The sequence below is a fragment of the Gadus macrocephalus genome, chromosome 20, assembly GCF_031168955.1.
Source record: "Gadus macrocephalus chromosome 20, ASM3116895v1".
NCBI lineage: Eukaryota > Metazoa > Chordata > Actinopteri > Gadiformes > Gadidae > Gadus > Gadus macrocephalus.
The window spans coordinates 20,882,346-20,904,869 of NC_082401.1; the positions used below are offsets into that span (position 1 = coordinate 20,882,346).

The following is a 22,524-nucleotide window of genomic DNA, read 5'->3' on the forward strand; positions in this document are numbered from 1 at the left end:
TGAGGTTGCAGAATAGAACCATATGCTTGACATTTATAGTCCAGCTGGGACCTGGGTCTTCCCTTTAACTAAGTTGGTCACCACTCTCTTCCCACTTCTTCTTGTTTGTTAAACTTGTTGGCTTTTATAATACATAAATAGTATGACCCTAACAAGCAAACACAAGCAAAACGCAAACTCTAACAAGCAACATAAATAATTCAGTTTGCGTAATAAAAACACACAAATTTAAACTTGGTCTCCAAGGTTCAATCAGAAAACATTTTTGTATCAGTATGGTCTTCCTATTTACAAGCTACATTAAAAAGGGGCCCATCATGTAGCCTTTTCCCCAACAAAACCTGAATAAGACTGCTGGGTTATTGGTATAAACTGAGTAGAGATTGTGGAACGAATAGGTCCATCGGAGAAGTCCCCTGTCATTTGTTGATATTTCCTCCAATGATTGCCAACATCTCTGATGCAGCGAGATTACCCTTTGAGTTCCTCCATGTGCAGTTCTCCTGCTGGAACTGCACTATTTGATGCACAAGGGAGATACATGTTGATTTGATAACATGGACAGTGTTTCCCCTATGCATCAAGCAGTGGCGCAGCGACGCAGCTGGATTACTAGCTCCACTGCAATCAGCCATTCAAAAACAAAATGTTGTTGGGTGACCCGAATGCTGTTATTTTTTACTGAAACCCCTCAATTGTGACATTTTCATTGGAGAAATAGTGAAATCTTACAAAATAGTGAGCCAATGTAAAAAAAGCGACCTAATGAAGGAGCCTACATATTTGATGTTGGTAACCAGAAGCAACAGTATTATGAGTAACATTGATTTGCGCTAATGTTAATGTCAAAATAATATGGCTGCTCACAAAGTACGCTCTGCATGCTATTTCTTGTTATTTTGTATTGTTATACCAGTGTATGAAACATTTTCTGTTGGAATGCACCAGAGCCCTACTGGAGTCTGTGATCACATGATCGGACACATAACCATATATAGGGTATGTGAATTAAATGGACCATGACTCTTCTTTTCTTGTCTCTTCTTGGCATTGTTTGAATCTTCATTTTTAATTCAACAGCGAAGTAGTGCATGCATGGTTAAAGAGCTATACCTTTCTGTGCAGACCATTTATTTGAGTTGAATTAGCTACATGATGCAGCAATATCAAAACAATAGTGATTAATACTTTCCATGAAACAATATCACCCAGACCTTGAAGCAAACTTTTATTTGTATATTTTTTCATATTTTACTTCTTACTTTACTTCCTTAAACCTGATCCACTATAGGTGCTGTTGGTTGTAGCTCTTTTCTCCTTAAAACTATAAGTAGATGGTCAGGCATCATATTTAAGTAGTAGGCCTCATTTTGGACATTCATGATAATGTACACACCAAGATATAAGTCATGTACAAAATGAATCCAGCTTTTTATAATAATAATAATAATAATAATAATAATTTATCCGTTTTTTATCACGCTTTTCTAAGTACTCAAAGACGCTTTACAAATAGGAAAGGAATACATACATACTCATAATACATACATTATGAGTATGTTGATGACTTCCAAAAAACATGACTGAATTGCCAGTGCCTACTGTCACCAGGTTGAATAGAATTATAGTCATGGGTAATGTGTAGAGTAATTAAAAATGTTTTGGTCAACATGTCTGCCACACAAACAGGATGGGTGGTATTGATGTTCCTATTTCAGCCTTAAGTTCACATGTAACAACACAACTTCCCCTTCACTAAGATGACAGGGATGACAAATGTTTGTCGCCGAGTTTTAAGAGTTCTGCTTTTCAAGGTGGTTGCGGTCCGTTCGCACAACATTTGTGGTTTGCTAGAGAAGCTAGCTGTGTAAGGTGCAATCACCTTCCTACCGGCAGCTGGAATTCACTACTGGCAAAATCACAGAGACAAACTGGAACTGGTTCAGTAGACACCCACTTGAGAAGTGGATACAGGTCACATCACGTCTGTGCTTATATTTGCATCGCCTCCTGCCTGCCAGCTGAGGTGGATTCTCCTTATCAACTCCAATCTCCCCAGAAGCCACATTCAGCCCCTGCAGCCCCTGAGAACAGCACTATGACTAAGTCATAGCTTTTAGTGATGTACTTTTTATGCAACCCAGTGCTTCTCATGGTAAATAAGGCAACAGCTCTTGTCGCTGTTATATTGCGAGCTTATAAAATAGTTATTTACTTAGTTATAGATGGCTCCTGTCACAAGTTTTCCCTAATACATGCATAAAAGTTCCATCTTAAGCCTCTACATTATTTAAGTATCTAATCATGTCAATGATTGGTTTCCTCCTACTCTTTTCCCCCACCAGCTTACATCTTCATTTAATAATTTAAATTAATAACTAAAAAGTGTAAAAAAAAAAAAAAAGGGTTAGGGTTAGGGTGAGGGTTAGGGATAGTTGTTGACAGGGACAGGGACCACCAGTTGGAGTTTTTATTATTATTTTGAACAGAGTTAGCCAGTTGTTCAGCTAGTTAGTTCAATGGTTAGGATTAATAGAAAAGGAATATTGTATACACACCACAAGCTATTTCCAAGTATTAAATGCTATCTTCATGTGTTATTTTAGGTGAATACTATTACGAGGTGCCTGGAACACTGGCGGTCTTACAGTGACCACAAGGTGGCAGTACCGGGCTGAACCACATGCTGCCGTGCATATATCCCATGGACCGATTATATAAACCAAGTTCCTAAAATTGTTATTTGTTTAAAAACCAATCCGATTATCAATATAAAGGCTCTATGTTGCAGTATAAATTAATTTGATCACATGTTTGACAATTTCCTACATGTTTCCCCAAAAATGTGAATATAGTTGCTTAGCAACCACAGACGCTTTCTGCACCCGGAAGTGCGTGGCCGGTTGAAAAAACATGGCGCACAGGGAACCGATCACTGCATTATTATTGATATTTTTAAGACAATCTGTTTTAAAATATGTTCTTTCTGCTATTTTAATTTGTATAAGCGTAGTAACAGTTAGTACTCATGATGACGTGTTCAGTGCAAGTCACGCCGTCAACTCGCAGATGGCTAGAGCAAGAGACATACGGTAAGTTTGCTAGCTGTCTATATTCAAACATTCGCTTTGAGAATAAGTTATTATCCTTGTTTACTATAACACTGGTTAATGTCAAAATGCACTCCTATCTCTTTTAATATATTTTTCTAGTAGTAAATTACTCGTCGATTTTTTGATAGACTGTAAGGATTAGAATGATCCAAAGCATTTGATAAATACTACGCATATGCGAGACTTTGACGTTGTGCAGTGCATGAGGCAGATTTCATAACGCAATATCTGTGGACTACTCTGACCATGTCGGTAGCCACATTCGTTTACATCTGCTGAGGTATTTGGCTACATCAGCATACTCAAATAACGTCTATTAGGTATCTGCTATACGATGTGAACCCACCTGAGGGTTTCAACTTGAGGAGGGACGTCTACATACGCATGGCATCCCTCGTGAAGACCCTTAGGAAGGATGGAGAGGACTGGGTCCTGGTCCTGCCCCCGTGGGGTCGTCTCTATCACTGGCAGAGCCCCGACATCCACCAGGTTCGCATCCCCTGGGGAGAGTTCTTTAGCCTCCCAAGCCTGCAGGTCAATGTGCCTGTCGTGGAGTTTGAAGACTTCATAGCTGGTGAGACTAGAGGCTGACCCGGAACCTTTTTGTTAGCATGCACCCCTTTTCCTCCTCTGCTCAGTAAATAAATATTAACCAAATCTGGACATTGGATTTTATATTGGCCTATGTTCATCAGAATTTTTTTTGTTTTTTGTTGATTGCATAGGCAAAGAAGATTCTTATTTTATTTAGTTATTTTTGATTGAATATCATACAAAGTAAAAACGTATTTTGAGCTAAACTTTTCTCTTCTATTCCACTGTTTCCTCACCTTTATTGGGCACATGCTGTAAATCGGGTGCCCAAAATGGACCGATTGGACTATATTTTAATTCATTAATTCATTCTGACTATTTCCTTTCATTTATGTAGGATCTGCACTGAGCCAAAGCTAGCATACTAAGCCTGAAACCATTGTGGTTTAGCCAAATCTTTACTGTTTCCTTTGGGACTGCACAAAGTTATTAACAAATGTTTCTTGCAATCCTTTGTTGAACCAGAATCCGGCGGCCCGTTCGTTGACCAAGTCCTGGTACTGCAGAACTACGCAGAGGGATGGACGGATGGCAAGTGGGAGGAGAAAGTAGACGAGCGTCCCTGCGTTGACAAACTAATGTACTCCAAAGATCAACAGGGCTTCTACAGGTACCACCACACTGGCAGAGCAGCACACTGTTCTTTTTGGACTCCTTCACCTCTTTTCTTGAGGTGAAGGGGTCCAAGGTGCTCAGCAAAAACCTGAGGTGCTAGCTGCAGAAATAAGTCAGAGGTTCAGCAACATAAAAGCAACGCGCAAAACACTTTGCATTAGATTAATATCAACACATATACTTTGAGATTTAACCAGGATTATTTTTGAGACAAAAACATTCTAGCGGTAATCATCCCTCCATTTCTATGCTTTGGTCGCCTGACCAATTATCCAGTCTAGATATTGAGACCTGAAAAAACCAAGGGTCTCATCATACCTGAATTCAGTGTGGGAAAAGCTTCAACGCAACTAATCCAGCCATTCTTTTCATTTATAATAGATCAGAATTTCTGATTTAAATATTTAGGAAGTAGTTACAATTGAGCAGAGGTGTGTGGGGGCACAAATCAATGACCTTGTGATTTTATTCATTTATGATCATTTAAAACTGTTAAGTTTAAGCTTATTTCTTCGTTGAACGTAAAAAATTATACTTACGATTTTCTTCATTAAACTTAAAAAACAAACTTAAGATTTACTCAGTGGAATAAAGATAACAAGAACAAAGAACCAAGCTGGGTTCTCAGTGCAGTCATTTTCAAAAAGAGCCATAGATTTCCAAAATGGTTGTCCTAGTCCCGTATTTGTTTTTCCTTTCAAGGGGCTGGTTTTGGGGCTACGAGGAGACGCGGGCTCACAAAGTCATGTGTATGTCTGCACAAGGCCATGCTTCCATCATCGCCCCCGTCCTCCACAGTAACATCACAGTCACGTGAGTCCATGCACAGCCTTACAATAGCAGTACAATGCCAAGCTTTATGCCCTTTTAAACACACACGATTGCACACAAGTGGTGCTATCTATAATAACCTGAAAGGTACAGGTAAACAAACATAATTTTTGAGTAAAATACCTCAAGTCACACTTAAGTATAACTAACAATTGAACCAAGAGGTCAGTGTTTAATTGCAAGGACCAACCAGGATCTTTCCTTGCCCTTATTGGCAGTAGCAAATTTGGACTGGGAGACTGACTCAGCTGCTGCCTGTTGCTACAAATGACTTTGTATGTTTTTTGTAGATCAGTTATGTTGGACCGTGCGGAGACCGTTCTACATGACCATTATGCTGGCAAGGACTACTGGAGTGTAAGTGTGATCATTGTTGTGTGATGATGAGGATGTAGGTGATATATCTAAACAATATTAACCTTTTTTTTTTTCATGTCTCGTGTATAAATCAATGTAATTAATACTTTCTTCCTGATGTCATTTTCCAAAATTATACAAATATTACATTCCAGTTGACTAGGACAAGGGACATCTTTGTGCAATCACTTGAATCGTTTAGCTTGCGACTTCCAAGCAACCATCTTATGGGCATTACCAGCAACATTGAAGCTGACTGGTGGCATGTTAACCCTTGATGATGGAATAATCAGGTTGAAACCTGCTTGTAATCATGTTTCACCCTAGACGCGACGAAGCATGGTGTTTGCTAAACACTTACGGCTCATTGGAGATGATTTCCGGGCCAAGTACCTCAACTCCACCGACGACAGCGACCACACTGTGTACAACGAGGACTGGACTCGTATGAAGGTGAGGTACACTTGATGCGCCCCGGTTTAAGCCTTATATCCATCGTAGTTTGTTGGCTGTGGTTGTATACTAACCGTTACCCCAATGTTGGATTTTGTTGGGCCCAGGCTGAGCTGGGCTCGGCTGAAGGTGGGGCTTATCTTGGAGTACACCTGCGCCGAAAGGACTTCATCTGGGGTCACAGGAAAGACGTGCCCAGCCTCAAAGGCGCAGTCAAGAAGATCCGTACCCTGATGAAAAAGCACAAATTAAACAAGGTCTTTGTTGCGACGGATGCAGATGATGAAGGTAATGAGGCAATAGTTAATAATCTGGGATACAGAATATCCTCACTTGAGTGACTTGAGATACTGCTCACTAACATCCAATCCTATACTGATTTACGGATTTATTTTGAATTGGCCACAAGGGGGAGTCCACATCTTTCCAGTTATTGGATAACCTATGTATGTCACCATGTCGCAGGCTCAGAGCAGCTGGTGGCTTGCCTCCCAGACTGAAACTGAACATCCTTTTACAGTTTTTCACTATAAATGAATCACATTTATTTGGGCCTGGATTATGGTGACATTAAAATGGATTTTCATATTGTCCCAAGCCTAGATGTGTCACTACAGAAATATCCCCATCTTTACAGATGTGATTTTTCAGGGATAATAAACCCTTTCACAAATCTGTCCCTTTTTTCTTTTTTTTACCAAATGCTCATGACATTCAGTTCACATAGCGCCATCCTAATTGCAACTCACATTTTTGAGATTTAACTCAGGATCCAATGCTTGCCAGAGATGGTGTATCTTGTGTTAAACTCACTCGTCCCAATGTCACCTGACATCAAGGCAGACCGAGCCCACTAAATTGAACACCTGTCTATACAGAGCTGGAGGATTTGAAGAGGATGCTGCCAGAGATGGTTCGGTTTGAGCCAACCTTGAAGGATCTAGAGCTCCTTAAAGATGGAGGAGTGGCCATAATTGACCAGTGGATTTGTGCACATGCCAGGTAAGTGTCTCCAAACAATGTCTCATATGCATATGTTGCAAAAATCCACACTGCAATGTGCAGATATTTTGGTGCGTTCTCTTTGTCTTTCAAACAATGACCTGCTGATTTGCATGACAGCTATTTGAGCCTTGACGTATTACGTAGTCCAAAGTTCGAAAAAGGACTTCTACTTACCTAACATTGCTTACGTGGACAATGACAAAGCCATCTCCATAGCTGCGCCCTCCCTCTTGATGCCTCTCCCCAAACACATCCTAGACGGTACCGATCAGTCCATATTCAAAACAATAATCAAAACAAGGCTTTCTAAAACTGCATTTAATGTCTGGCTAAAGTTGTGCTGTATATGTTTTAATTGCTTTTATGATCATTTCAAACGTATATGCAAGGTCTTGAGGGCCACGAAAAGCACATTTTAATGATTTTAAAATGCTTATTTTCTGTTTTCCCATGATGGTTCGGTTTAGATTGACACCCCATTTAAAAACGCAATAGTTCAGAATTCTATATTCTTTTCATGGGCTGAGGAAGTGAAAATCAAACTCAGTCATTGGGACGAGTGTCTTTAACACAAGACACACCATATCTGGCAAGCATTGGACCGTGAGTTAAACCTGAAAATCAAGAAGAAGAAAGATCAAACTGCTCAGACGCCGCCTCTTTCGCAGAGCAGCTTAACTACTTTTTTCAGCAGGTTCAACAGCAGCAGTGCACCAACAGGCTTGCATCATAGATGAGGAGCTGGTGGCCTCTGCTCTGAGCCGAGGGAACCCACACGGAGCCCCTGGCCCTGGCCCTGACCGGCTCGGAGGCAGAGTGCTTAAAGATTGCTCCACTCAGCTAAGCCGAGTCTTCACCAAGCTCTTTCAGAGCCGTCTGGGTTCAAGCTTTGTTCCCCACCGGTGGAAGGAAACCACCGTCGTTCCAATTCCAATAAGACACATGCCAAAGACCCAAAGGATTTTAGGCCAGTTGCCCTGGCATCGGTGCTGTGCAAATGTATGGAAAGAGTTGTAGGTGATCACCTCTCCAGCATGTAGCAGGAAGACTGGATCCACTCCAGTTTGCCAATAAGGCCAAATGAGGAGTAGAAGATGCAACTCTGACCCTTTTTGGATACCGTGACCAGACAGCTGGACTCCTCACCCCCCCCCCACACGAGGATTTTATCTTTGGACTATTCCTCTGCTTTTAATACTGTACACATATTCACACTGCTGCACTTTCTAGTGGAGCTTCAGGTCCACCCCACACTGATTTTATGGATTAAAAGTTTTCTACAGGCAGGCCACAAGTGCAGATGAATGGTTTTAAATCCAGCAAACTGGTTTTAAATACTGGTCTCCCCCAAGGTTGGGTTTTATCCCCCGTTCTCCTCTCCGTCTACACAAACAACATCTCGTGCAGTGGATTTTTTTTTTTTTTAAGTATGCAGACGACATGGCCTTAGTACCATTTGACGGACGCAAGAGCACTGTCTGACTGCCATCAGACAGTGAACACCTTGGTCACAACTTTCCAGGATATTTCTCTGGACCTCAACCGTGACAAAACCAAGGAGCTGTGCTGTCGGAGCAGGGGAACACTGAGCTCACAGGAAATGTTTCAACACCTCAGCATCAACGGTCGGCCAGTTCAACAGGTTGAGGTTTATAAATACTTTGGGACAGAGCTGGACACATCTCTGTCGTTCTCACAGCATGCTGACGGTCTACAAAAAGGCCCAGCAGCGCCTCCACCTGCTGAGGAAGCTCAGAGCTTTTAATGTGCAGGCATGCAAACTAGTCACCTTTCGGCTAAATTCGCCGTTTTGAAGACAAAATTGACCACTTGTGTGATTCGTGGAGATCCGTTGAGAAAACATTTGGGGGGGGCGGGGGTCTGATGGCCAGCCATGGAGTCCTTGTAGCGCCTGCTAATGCATTCTCAATGGAGAGGCGAGCGGACAGAGAGAAGGCGCAGCATTCTGTCAGGCGGCACGACAAGTGGGCGCACTCCCGTGGAACTGTCGCTTCCGTGCTCGTCGAACGCATGCGCGCGCTCGTGAAGCCGCGCGGCCAGCCGACAGCGCGAGCGGAAAGTCGCCTACCATCTGAAACGGCCAAGCGCGAGCCTTTAAATGCCTCGTTTCCACCGCCAACAGTACCCTCATGGTAGGCCGGATGTCGATCGCCGCGGCAGCTACGTAAACATCCCGAAGGTGAACGACGAGAACTGATTCCCAAAACAAACATAACAAAAATATGGTCACGTAAATAAAATATACAAACGAACAGAGCTTCGTCTCCCCGCGACCTTATATTAATAATATAAGGAACAGAGCTTCGTCTCCCCGCGACCTTATATTAGCCAATGAGAGTGCAATCGCGTTGCCATGGCAACGCGAGGGTAAACAAATGATAAGGCACCACCACAAAGTGCTTGCATGACATTGAAGCCTACAACGATCGCTGTAGGCTGTTCAGTTGGCCTTGCAACACATATTAAGATATCAAGGAGACTCGTAGAGACGTGACTGCATGGTATGAACTCCGTTCTTTTAATGCCCTCCCCCCCACTCGTTGCCTAGGTTACATGTATACAGAACGTTCCAACGTATTACCGTATTACCTCTAATACTACATCCCCCTTTCTGACTTAAGGATGCTGTCTTAGAAAATGCATAACAAAACAATAAAACTCCTGTTAATAAAACATTAATTATTTCTTTCACTCCTCTTGAGAGTTAAACTAAACACTTGCATCTTTTCAAGCAAACAGGTTTTTAAACTAAGACTGTTTTATGTTAATCTCAAACTTTTAACCTTTATGTCAGTCTTACTGGAACTATGAAATCATGTCAAATGTAAACAGTTGCATTTTCAATTTCAACAAATAGATACTCTAACAAGCATCAACAACATTTACAACATTTGCACATCACTTTCTCTTTTCTCTTCAGTCATGGACTTAGTCTTTTAGGTACAGTCATAGTCTTTTAGGTACACTGGTGGTACTCTCACTCTGGAAGGGACAGGTCCTTCTTTTACTGGTGTCTGCTGCCCCGAGTCACAAGGATTTGCAGGTGTGACAGGTGTGTTCACCGCAGTGGATGCACCATCCTCAGGTAAGTCGGTGCGTGTTGCTGGTGCAATAGGGGTGGGCGAGAGATGGTACCTGTTTCTTCGCAACGTGCCCCTAGGTGTCTCCACATTGTAGGATCTTGGAGTGCCTGCATTTGACACCACTGTGCCTCTCTCAAGGATGTCCTTGACCCACACATGGTCACCTTGTCGGAGGAGTGGCAGGTTTCGAGCTCTGTGACGACGGTCGTAGTTCAGTTTCTGCTTCTGTCTGTATGCTTGTTCAATTATTTTTAGACTGTTCATGTCTGTCCAGCCCGGGTTAAGCTGAGATGGGATGACAGGGACAGGTGTTCTAATGTTTCTGCCCATGAGGAGCTCTGCTGGACTGTGTCCGTTCGCCAGAGGAGCGGCCCGGTAGGCCATGAGGCCAAGGTAAGGGTCACTGGATTTCTTCAGGATACCCTTGATTGTCCTAACGGCCCGCTCGGCCTCACCGTTGCTTTGTGGGAAGTGGGGGCTGGATGTGACATGACTGAAACCCCACTCTCGTGCAAACTTCCTGAAGTACTCGGATGCAAATTGTGGCCCATTGTCTGAGCGCACCACATCTGGTATGCCATGACGTGCAAATATGGATTTGAAGTGCTCCACCACCGCCTCAGATGTTGTATAAGTGAGTTTGGCTACTTCAAAGAATCTGGAAAAATAGTCTACAATGACCAGATAGTGCTTATTATTTTCTGTCTGAAATAGATCTGCCCCCACAGTGGACCATGGTCTTGCTGGGAACTCAGTGGGTTGCAGTGTTTCTCTAAAGTTGGTTCTCTCCCGACTGCAAACATCACAGTTCTCTATCAGTTGTGTCAGGTCTTTGCTAAGGCCTGGCCACCACACAGATTGCTTGGCCCTCTCTCTGCATTTAGTGAGTCCCAGGTGGCCCTCATGCAGTTTGTTCAGCATCTCTGCTCTAAGTGACACTGGAATTACTATTCTACAGCCGTAAAGTAGCAAACCCTCATTAACTGTTAGCTCACCTGAGAACGGCAGGTAGGGACGGAATGCTGTTTGTATGGAGAATTTATCAGGCCAGCCCTCCTTGCAGTATCTCTTCAGTGTGTGGGATACAGTGTCTTTGTCCTGATGTGTTTCTATTTCTTTAAGTCTTTTGTCTGTAGCTGGCAGGTTTGCCATCACAGTGTCCACGTACAGGCTCACCTCTTCTTCCTGTAAGCCCTCCGCTGTGTTCTCGATTGGCGCTCTGGAGAGCACGTCAGCGGTGGCGATGTCCTTGCCTGGCACATGTGAGATGGTGTAAGAGAACCTCATCAGCCGCATACGCAGACGCTGTATGCGAGGTGGCAGTTCATCCAGACTCTTTGAGCCTAGCAGGGGAACCAAAGGCTTGTGATCTGTCTCTACGTGGAAGTCCTTTCCTATAAGGAACTCTGCAAATCTCTCACAGGCCCATGTTGTGGCTAAAGCTTCTTTTTCGATTTGAGCATACCGCTGTTCCGTGTTGCTCAGGGCTCTCGAAGCATATGCCACCGGCTTCCAGTCTTTTCCATTTCGTCGCTGGAGGAGAACAGCACCCATGCCGTATGAAGATGAATCTGCTGAGACAAGTGTGTCTGCATTTGGGTCATACAAGGCAAGACCCGGCGGTGTTGTAAGCTCAGCCTTAATCTGTTCAAAGGCTTGCTGCTGTTGTGGACCCCAGGCCCACATGTTTGATTTCCTCAATAGATCTCTGAGAGGGCGCGTTTTCTCCGCCAGGTGAGGCAGGAATTTTCCCAGATGATTGGTCATTCCCAAGAAGCGCCTCACCTCACTGACGTTACTGGGCTCTGCCATGGCTTTCACAGCGCCCACCATGTCAGGGTCTGCACTGACTCCAGTGGCGTCGATAAGTTGTCCCAGGAACTTTATCCTGCTCTTTGAGAAGTCACATTTGTCATTGAGTGTCACCCCTGCCTCCTGCAGACGTGTCAATGTCTTCCTTAGCCTCTCATCATGCTCATTCTGCGTGGCACCCCATATGAGCACATCGTCCATCTGACATACAACACCTTCCAGGCCCTCCAGGATACGAGACATGCGTTTTTGGAAGTGCTCTGGAGCGGACGAAATTCCAAAACAGAGACGGTTGTAGCAGTACCGCCCAAATGGTGTTATGAAGGTGGTGAGAAGAGAGGATTCTTCGGACAGCGGAATCTGCCAGAATCCAGCATTGGCATCGAGTTTAGAAAAGATCTTGGCTCCTGCAAGCTGTCCTAAAGTGTGCTCAACAGATGGTAGCGGATGCTTCTCCCTCATCACTGACCTGTTTAGCTCCGTGAGGTCGGTGCAAATCCTGACTCTGCCAGAGCTCTTGGGCACCACAACCATGGGTGCACACCATGCTGTAGGCTCCTCCACCTTTGAAATCACTCCTTGCTGCTCCATGCGAGTGAGCTCTTCTCTCACCTTTGGCATGAGTGGGAGGGATATGCGTCGCGGGGTCGAGAGAGAAAAGGGCTTTGCTCCAGGCTTCAGCACAATGGTGTACTCTCCCTCCATTTTCCCTAGTCCAGAGAAAAGATTTGGAAACTCTCTTTTCACAGTCTCTTTAGTATCCAGGCCTATGTTATTCACACGAGCAACCAGTTGAAGTGTCATGGCGGCTAGTCCACCCAGGAGTGGCGTACGTAGCCCATCAACAACATAAACTTCCTCTTGTGTGCTTTTGTTACCCTTACTGAGAGTAGCTGTACATTTTCCATTCACCTTTAATGCTGTCCCTCCTGGTCCATAAAGAGTCTTTGTGGCTCTGGAAAGTTTGCTGAACTGGCCCTGGGTGTACAACTTTGCTGGGATTGCAGTGACATCTGCTCCAGTGTCTATCTTAAACACTGATTTTTGATTGTCCACCCTAACCTCTGTCATCCATGGGCAGGCACCTGTGGACTCCACAGAGCCCAAGAACGCGACGTCCTCATCGCTGTATTCCTCATCGCTGTCTTCCTCAGTCACTGCAGCTACATGAACTCCCGGTTTCTTTTTAGCTTGGCAGACTCTAGCATAATGTCCTTTCTTTCGGCACTGGTTACACACAGCCTCTCTAGCTGGACACTGCTGCGGATGATGCCCTCGTGTGTCCCCGCATCTGTTACATTGTGTTTGTCTTTCCAGTGTCTTTTTATGAAATGTCTGCCTATCTCGCTAAATGCTTTGCTTTGAGCCGCTGCGCTGCCACGATTGCATACTGTCTAGCTGAGTGCTACTGGCTTCTGCTTTAAAGTTTGTTTTTAGCATTTCAAGTTGCTTCTTTACCTGCTCACTTTGTCGTGCCTTGTTAATTGCCTTCTCCAACATCAGTTCAGGGTCCATCTGCAACTGTTCTGAAAGGCGTTTATCCCTCAGGCCCATGACTAGACGATCTCTCACCATTTCGTCGTGTAGAGCACCGTATCCGCAGTACTCAGCAAGGCAATGCAGCGCGGTGTGGAAGCTGTCTGCTGACTCGCCGACCTCTTGTTGCCTCTGGTTGAACTTAGCCCGTTCGAATATAATGTTCCTGCGCGTTACAAAATGTGCGTCCAGCTTATTTTTCACGGTACCATAGTCTCCCGCCTCTTCTGCGTTTAAATGTAGAGAAACTACAATGTCCTCTGCTTGTTCTCCCATTGTGTAAATCAACGCATTGACCTGATTTTCCTCGTCCTGAGCGTCCATTCCAGACGCGATGCGAAATCTGTCGAATCGTTTTATCCATTTCGTCCACTCTTCTGCCTTGAACAAAAACGGCTCCGGAGGCTTAACTTGGTACTGAGCCATCGTTGCTCCCGCCGTCAAGCTGCTAACGCTAACTCACTGACTGGCTTATCTAACCTAACTCAGCGAATACCACTACCACTTTGCAGCTCACTGTCTTCACTTCTGACACCATGTTCAGTTGGCCTTGCAACACATATTAAGATATTAAGGAGACTCGTAGAGACGTGACTGCATGGTATGAACTCCGTTCTTTTAATGGCCTTCCCCCACCCGTTGCCTAGGTTACATGTATACAGAACGTTCCAACGTATTACCGTATTACCTCTAATACTACAATGCTGAAACGCTGGGAGGAGAAAAAGAGGGAGGGTGAGGCACTGCGACTGTGTCTTTCCAGAAGAGCGCCTTTCCCCGCCATCGCACCCGGCCAGGTGTTCACCCGGCCCCGCGCTCCTCCGCCGGCTTACCGCGGCCAGAAGCGTCAGAACCACCCAACCCGCGGGGCCGGCCGGGGCCAGAACAAGACGCCGGAGCACAGTGGCGAGTGGGCGAGGAAGCCAACCGCGCCCGGGGTGGCGCCAGGTGGCCGTGCGGCCCCTTTGGCTACTCAGGGAGCCGTGAAGAAACGGCGCGCTACCTGAGGCGCTGCGACCAGGGGGGTGCGGCAGGCCCGTCGCCATCCAGGCTCCGAGGGTGCAGCTGCTTGTGAAAAATAAATAAATAAATAAAACGATGAACATAAAAATGAAGCAATGTAATAAAACGGTGCCTGGTGGGCGTGAGCGCCGGTGCGCAGCCCACCATGCCCATTCGGCCCGGCACGACAACGGAACCAGCGACGCTGGGGCCGCTCAACAGTGGCGTGCATGTGGTGCGTCAGATTGGGTTATAAAAACTGTTATTTGCCGGCTACAGGCTCCAATTTGCGTCCACTCCCCGTTTCAACGGGATACTGCAGTCGCAGGCCCGTGAAGACTGCGCACACATTCGACTCGCGGTGTGTCCGCATCCTGGGCACTGTTTCAGGGGGTCTCAGTGGAAGAGATATGTGCGGCTGCCAGCTGGGCGACGCCTCACACTTTCGCTAGATTCTACAGGTTGGATGTTACTGTGCCTAATCTGTCTCACACAGTCTTGAGCGTTGGATCGGTGAACATGCCTGTTTGATGGGTTTGCACTGGTGCTTCTTTGGCAATACGGGAGTTACTATATCCCATAGTGAGATACCAAGCGAATATCGAAAGAAAACTTTAGGTTAAGGAATTAACCAAGGTTTTCTGATATATGAGTGAGGTATCTCACCAGACCACCCTCCTTGCCCGGAGCGAGGAAGAGGTGTTTTGCCTATAGACTGAAGAGAAGACGTGTGGACGGGACTTATGTAGTAGGAGGGAGTCCCTCCTCTGCAGGCAGACGTCACGTCTGTTGGCCAGTCACGACTGGCATAGTGTAAAATTGCTTCTGGGGGACAGCACGAGGGGCGTGTCCCATATTGAGATACATCACTCATATATCAGAAAACCTTGGTTAATTTCTTAACCTTAAGTTCGGGGTGCAGCCTTTATGCGCATGCTCGCCTCGTCTTTTTATTAATTTTTCTTCTGGATTTCTGTAGCAGAAGCAGCTCCCCTTATGGGCCTGGAATGTGTACTACAGAGTTTCTACAAATCTACCCGGGTTTCGCTTGACTCCGTCTTTACGGAGATACTCCGAAACCGGATAGATCTAAACTGTAACGGTTTCGCCCGTTTCGGCCTCGTGTGGACGGGGCCTAAAGCTTTTCTTCATCTTATCTTAACTGGTTTGGCCTTGATGGTTGGTGCCCACTGATTATTTGATTTGTTTCATAAGGAGTGGCCACTTGGCTTTCCACACAGGCTTGATCCACAATTAAATGATGCCTATTATCAAAATAATTATTTAATACTTATGCTTTAATTCTTTCTCATTATGATTTAATGATATACTTCACATTTTTCAGATTTTTCATTGGGACCTCCGTATCGACGTTCTCATTCCGAATACACGAAGAGCGCGAGATCCTTGGCTTCGACCCTAAATCCACATATAACCGGTTTTGTGGGGATCAAGAGAAAGAATGCGAACAGCCCACCCACTGGAAAATCGTCTACTGATGCCACATTGTTGTCAACATTGTTGACTGTATTGATGTTTAAGTGCCAATAGCAGTGTTAAAGTGGAGCAAATATTTGTATTATAGCAGTAGGAGGAATCTTCAAATATGCTCTCAGAATATTATGTTACATTTTACGTTTTTTCCAGAAAGGTGATACCCTCTTTCAGACGATGTGCGTTGAAATGCCAAGACGTATGGATGGAGAAAACCATTCCATTTTAATTGTGTCTTATCTGTTACCTGTTTAGTATTGTATGTTTTTGACTAACTTTCTTATGCTTTTGTGAATGACGTAAAATGATGTTTTCTTTTTATGAATGATGGTGTTTCAATCCCCTGTCAAATAAATGTGTCATTTACATTTCTTTTTCTACTTGTATGTTTTTGTCTTGACCTCTTCAAACTGGCCTTATTTACTACTTGAGTATCACTTTACAATACAGTTGTATAGTGCAATGTAATGTGTTTTTATTTTTTAAAAGCAGATTAAATACATGTACAGACATACTGTTGACTCATGAACAACTGCATTTTTTAAATTCAATTATGTCACATGGATTGATTTTAAAGAACCGATACCTTTAACATGCACAAATTGTTAGATGTCTGAAAGCACAGGTGAGACAAAAGAGTTGCCATGGCATGTGAGCACAAGACATGCGGTCAAAAGGATCTATCTGAACACACCCTGTTTGAACTACCCTTTGACATTCCAGCATCATATTTTCCCTGATGAAACAAAACCAATTGTGACTTTGACCTAGTTAACATCAACTGATAACTAGCACATAGGGTCACAAAAGCAGTTAAACAAACGGGGTGAATATGTACAAATATTTCTAAATCTATACAATCTAGCAGAATAAGGGTTTGACATTTTTTATCACAGGCTACTTCATTAATGGGGTCAAAAAACCTAACTTCCACGTTATTTAGTGTTAATCAAAAAAGGTGGTAAAAGTCAAAACATTTCTTAGAAATGGATAGGCTTTTCTTTCCGGAATAGTCTTACATATGCTCTGTGAAAAAATCTAATTTTTTCTCGGTTAAACAACCATACAGTATGTGATAGCGAGTGTGGATGGCTGGCTGGACTCTGGGATTGGGTGAGGCTGCAAACCTGTTGCACATTAAGTTATCAGTGTACACAGGTAAAAACAGTCAACACTCAATGAGTTCTCCCAGATGGCGGTCACACCAGGCCTTGTACTATTATAAAACACTTACAATAAGCCAGATTTCTAACAAAGCTACCTGTGTCTTTTGTTTGGAGGAGCCCAAAAGTAACCTAGGTTGAGTGTAGCATTGTCCTTTGATACCCTACCCCATAATATTTCAGTATTGGTGTTGATATTCAAGTACAGAGGAGTCAAATTTCAGCGTTTTCTCAGTGATTGGAACGAATGTACACATCATACTTTGTTCTCATGAACAGTGTTAGACTATCAGGGGCAGCATCACAGAACACAAATATATGGCCTGTTAAGCCCTTTGAGATTGTACCTGTACAAATACAATTAAATTAAATGCAGGGTATTTGTTCAGGGTCCCTTGATTTTCTATGTAAAACCACATCTTGAGAAACTTGATCCTGCTATACAAAATGAAATAAAGCATGTAATCCTAAGTGAGGATTCGAAGATGGCATTGTTATAGCCAACACATAGGCCTACACACTGTGACTCAAACTAATTTTCAAGAAGCTATTCACAGGTTGATTAAAGGTTGGTGAAATAGACCTATATATTATTTTAAAAGTAACCGTATTTTTTAGCAGGTCTAAGTGTGATTTGCAATTCATTACCGTTTCAAAATCCGTCCTGTCCTGTACCTTGGTGGCATCGAATGGGAGTGTCCACCCAGATGTGTGATGGCTAGATAGATCAGTCTACCAGCAACCAGTGGACTGTAATAGGGGCACTTTAATTTGGAGTCAGGGAATGTCCCAATGCTTGGTTGGAGTCACCATTAGTTGGATGGGTTAATTGTAATGGTCTTCATTTTATAAACAAAAACTATTTGAACGATGTATAGGCGAACTCCAAAGCGATGTTATAAACGCAAGTATAATTTTGAACTACATAACTGAGTTGCATTTATATTCCACATATACGGCAAAAGTGGTGGGTCGCACCTTGGTTATCAAAATGTTTGATGGGAACATCCACAGTCAAGCTTGGAAGAGACCAAGCTTCTTGAAACAGGGCCATGCAGGTGAAACACGACTCCACGAGGTTGTTATTTCACCAGACTGGTCCCGGCGGACGGGCGGCGGTCCGACTAAGTGACTTTCCCTTTGTATCCCCACCAGGGCGCTGGCCGTTTCGGAGCCCTAGGCGACTCGAAATCAACTTGCGCCCTGGACAGGTCTTGCGAGCAGGGGGGGGGGGGGGGGGGGTGCTACGCTGACGGTTTCGGGCCGCCCTGACAATTGCTCCCGCGCCCCCTCGCTTCTCCGTTCGCGTCGTATATTTTAATTGATGTATTTTTTAATTAAGGGCGCCACCAGAGGGCGCCCCCAACGCATTTGTCGCCCTAGGCGGTCGCCTAGCTCGCCTATGCCGATCGCCGGCCCTGATCCCCACGCCTGACAACATCCATATGGGCGGTGCACTGCACGTAACATCCACTCCTTCTCAAAGATCACCGATTAGTTCAGCAGTCACAAACAGATGTGGTGCCGTCCTGACAAAGCTCAGACCTCTTCTCTACGGACCTGTGCAGAGTGCAAAATAACAACCAGTTTGAGTTTTCTATAATTCTTTGCCGACGGATGGAGAGTGTCACCTGCTAGATAACCCTATGGCGCGCCTACTATGCTGTGATATGTTGTGATAATAACTACTTTTCTTTTGCGAAGAGGAAAAAAATCCTGAGGTACGTTGGAACTGGTTATTCTCTGAGACTAGTGTTAAAACAAAGAAGCATTAAAACCACGTTTTTAAAATGACTTAAGGTTAATTACACCAAAATCGTGTGTATATATATATATATATATATATATATATATATATATATATATATATATATATATAGGCCTATATATAATTAATATATAGTCTAATATGTCATTATGGGTAGGCTATATAGCCTGTACGCCATATATCAAATTAACTATTGTCATAAACCATGTTCATTTTTGTAGTCATTTCATGCGGTTCAAGGTAGGCCTATATATTGTAGGCCTACTAAAACATGGGTATTTGTTTGTTTATTTTCCTCTTCTCCAAAGTTAACTGCGATGGCGTTCTTCCATCAGTTGCGTCTCCTCCTCTGGAAGAATGGACTAGCTGTTGTTCGTCAGCCGGTGAGCGGGGATTAAACGCACTATCTTTGTTTGGGTTTGAACAACAATATATCCACGATGCGGTTGTTCGATAGCGTAGGGTATTGACAGCCATGTCAAAACTTGTGTTGCAATATGTTACACATTTGTAGGCTACAACCTGTAACTTTTGCACTTTTAGAGGAATAATGTATACAAAATAAACGTTAAGTTGTCCCATTTGGGCTACGTTATAATGTTGAGTGTCACAAACAGACACAATGGCCTCATGAAGTACTACGGGGAAAAATCTAGGATGAGAAAAAATATTATTATTAGTGGATTATGAAATAGGCCTAATCTATCGTTTATACAATGATTTACAATTTCTAAAATTCGCCGCCATAAAATACAATCATTTTATTCCATACAATGTTGGCCGTCTAGCCCAGTGGCGTCACTAGGCTGTTTCATTCGGGGCTAAAGCCCCGGATATTATTTAATTAGCCCCGAATCTTATAATATATATATATATATATGTAAGGTCTGCCATTTGTATTCATTTTTTCTCTAAAATAACTTGAATGGAACTTTAGATGTCTGGGGATAAGCAGCACAGCAGTCAGGATGCTATTTAAAGCTATAATAAACTGTGTATTTTGTTTATTTATGTAAAGCATTATGAAAAAATTTGAATGCGCAATAAAGCATACAAAAAAAATGCCGTTTCCCTTTCCCTATGGGCTAAACCCCGGATATTTTCAGCCCCTGGTCTAGCCCACTGGTTGTTACCACTATGTTCTAATCCCATATCAATATTACATTTTCAAGCTATTGTTAATGTCCTGGTGGCTGTAACTGAGCCATAGAAATACAATGCTTGGTTATCACACGGAAACCCATGGGGGGAAACAGTTGTTCCCTGGCAAGGCCTGAGGGGATTTTTCTGTGTCTTCCAGGGATGGTCGCTTACAGTAATCATTTGGCCCATCGTCATCTTCATCATCTTGGCTGTCACCCGGAGGCAGTTCCCCCCTGTGCAGAGAGAACCATGTAAGTCCTTTCCTGGCTAAATTACACAGTTGGATAACACTTTATTAACCCTCTATATCTTTAACTATCAAAATTGAGATGTAAACTGACAATGTCTTAAACCTGCACTCTGTACCTTTACTTAAGCATCTCTCTTGGTCCCAAATTCCGTATGACCAAGGAGTTTCAAGGGCGTTGAAACACCTTATAGTGTGCTACCTTTGATCTGTAAGGGGCAAAGGACCATGCTCAATACGTATTACAATCAGATGAATACGGTTCTTCTTGTACTGTAGTTTTATTCTAAGGTTTCTAAGGTTTTTGCAATTTGTACCAATCTTAATAAGCGTTATCTCACAATCTGAAGTGTTCCTGTTACACGTGTTTTGTTTTTCTTCCTCTTCTTGGTGTTTTTGTGTGTGAGAGATCAATTTCAATGACTGAGGTTTATCCAGTTGTTCCAGTTGTTAACAATACCCAATCCCCACCCTCCCACCCCTTCTTGTGTAATTGTCGGACTGTGTGGGTGAGTGAACCACACCTAAATTAGACAAAAGTGCGACGATCTTTATCTGCTTACATAAGCCCTAAAAGACACAAATGCACACGCTCACGCACACACGCACACACACACACACACACACACACACACACACACACACACACACACACACACACACACACACACACACACACACACACACACACACACACACACACACACACACACACACACAGATAACTAGAAAGGTGTCGCTTCACAGGCTCAGAGTCATTGTTCGTAAATTACTACTTGAGTGGTGTTGTGAGAAGCAAAATGAGCTCTTGTATAATAAGCTTAAATGTGTTACCAGCTCATAGTTCCAATGGTTAACTAGGCACACATTTGACAAAAATATGTTGACTTGTTGATGAATGTTGTAGGTTAAGGTTAAGTCCTTTCACATAAAGACCATTCACCACATCCATGAAAAACGTGAATGTTTTCAAAAAGACTCCTGACATATGCACGCTAGGCATGCAAATAGGTGGTTAAAAATCTTTATGTAAAACCCCACGGAAGAAAATTTGGAGCATGCATATTGATGGACTAGGTTGAGTTGGAAACATGTTATTTAACCAGTTTTAGCCACCCGTAAACACACAGATAGTCCACCAGCGTTTGTAGGTTTCTGCCTCCTGCTCAATATGTGAAACAACAAATGTCATGTGAAAATTGATGTCATGATTTCATGGCTCGGCGTAACCTCTGTTTAAATGGTCCATTTGAATACAGCGAAAACCAGAGTTTTTCAAAAGCTACATTTTCAGTGACATGGACATTTTTAGAAATATCCATTTATTTGTGGACGAGTGATTAGAAAAAGGTTGAATATTTCATAAGAATTATCAGTCGTGTAGCACATAATTAATAATCATAACTTCACTCACTTTCTGGTTGTTAATGAGGGTTCTTCGTCTTGAAATGTCATGTGTCATTGTTTGCGGTGTATTAGTTTGCTGTATTGTGTGATTGATGTGTTTCAAAATAGGTGCGGCTTATTTAAAGTTCTTTGCATTCACAAGTGGCATGATGAGCTATTTGTTAAACCTTTACTGAGACAGAAACATGTTCCTGAATGATTTTCTGAGGAACATCAAGGAACATCAATTTCTAAACAACACATAATAGATCAGCCACTTCATTGCTTTCTGCTTTTTATTTGACTCTTCAACGTGTCTTACATGTTGACAAGCAATGGTTTCACGCCACAGAGGAAGTCCTTTGGTGGTAGTTTGTTGACGTTACATGTTTTGCTTTCGATTTGCCTTTGTCGCCACGGCTCTGAAGTTAACGTTAACCCCAAAAGCTGTGTTGTCTGCTGCACTATAACAGACGGTTCCAGTGATGCATTTCTGGTAGAAGGTTCAAAGTCCCAAGGTGCAGAACAAAGCCATTCAGAAAAAGCTTTGTTCATGCAGCCATCAATCTGGCAAACAGTATCAATGCGTGGCATCAAATTCGTATCTCATTTCTTCCAGTTGCATTATCTTTTTATTGACCATCCCTGTTTTAGCACTTCTATTGTATTGTATTATCTTTGTTTTATGTCTGTTCATGTGATGCTTTCCTAAACTTCATCTTTATAACTGTTAACTAATATACCTACCAGTGCAAATAAAGTAACCTAACCTAACCTACAGCTAGCTGACTGCCCACATGGTGTTTGGTACTACAGAAAGCATTTGAATCCCTGTGAATCCTCTCCGACAGGTTATGTCGGACCTCGGAACCTGCCCAGCGCGGGGTTCTTCCCCTTCCTT

The 22,524-nt window shown here is 43.4% G+C and overlaps 2 protein-coding genes across 2 annotated transcripts in view; both read left to right on the forward strand.

Annotated features, from left to right (window-relative positions):
* The first annotated feature begins 2,873 nt into the window (after positions 1-2,873).
* Positions 2,874-16,284, forward strand: pofut2 (protein O-fucosyltransferase 2). Its single transcript, XM_060040003.1, has 9 exons — positions 2,874-3,092; positions 3,434-3,687; positions 4,173-4,317; positions 5,025-5,135; positions 5,444-5,510; positions 5,838-5,963; positions 6,071-6,251; positions 6,842-6,965; positions 15,768-16,284. The coding sequence occupies exons 1-9, from the start codon at positions 2,914-2,916 to the stop codon at positions 15,919-15,921; spliced, it is 1,341 nt and encodes a 446-aa protein (XP_059895986.1). The 5' UTR covers positions 2,874-2,913; the 3' UTR covers positions 15,922-16,284.
* Positions 16,285-18,555: 2,271 nt separating this feature from the next.
* The window catches only part of abca12 (ATP-binding cassette, sub-family A (ABC1), member 12), a 58,050-nt gene continuing 54,081 nt past the window's right edge, over positions 18,556-22,524 (forward strand). Inside the window, exons 1-4 of the mRNA XM_060039490.1 lie at positions 18,556-18,800; positions 19,156-19,230; positions 20,148-20,241; positions 22,475-22,524. The exon at positions 22,475-22,524 is cut by the window's right edge and continues 74 nt beyond it. Of these exons, the coding sequence (XP_059895473.1) occupies positions 19,165-19,230; positions 20,148-20,241; positions 22,475-22,524 (210 nt within the window). The 5' untranslated portion in view covers positions 18,556-18,800; positions 19,156-19,164. The remainder of the gene's footprint in view (positions 18,801-19,155; positions 19,231-20,147; positions 20,242-22,474) is intronic.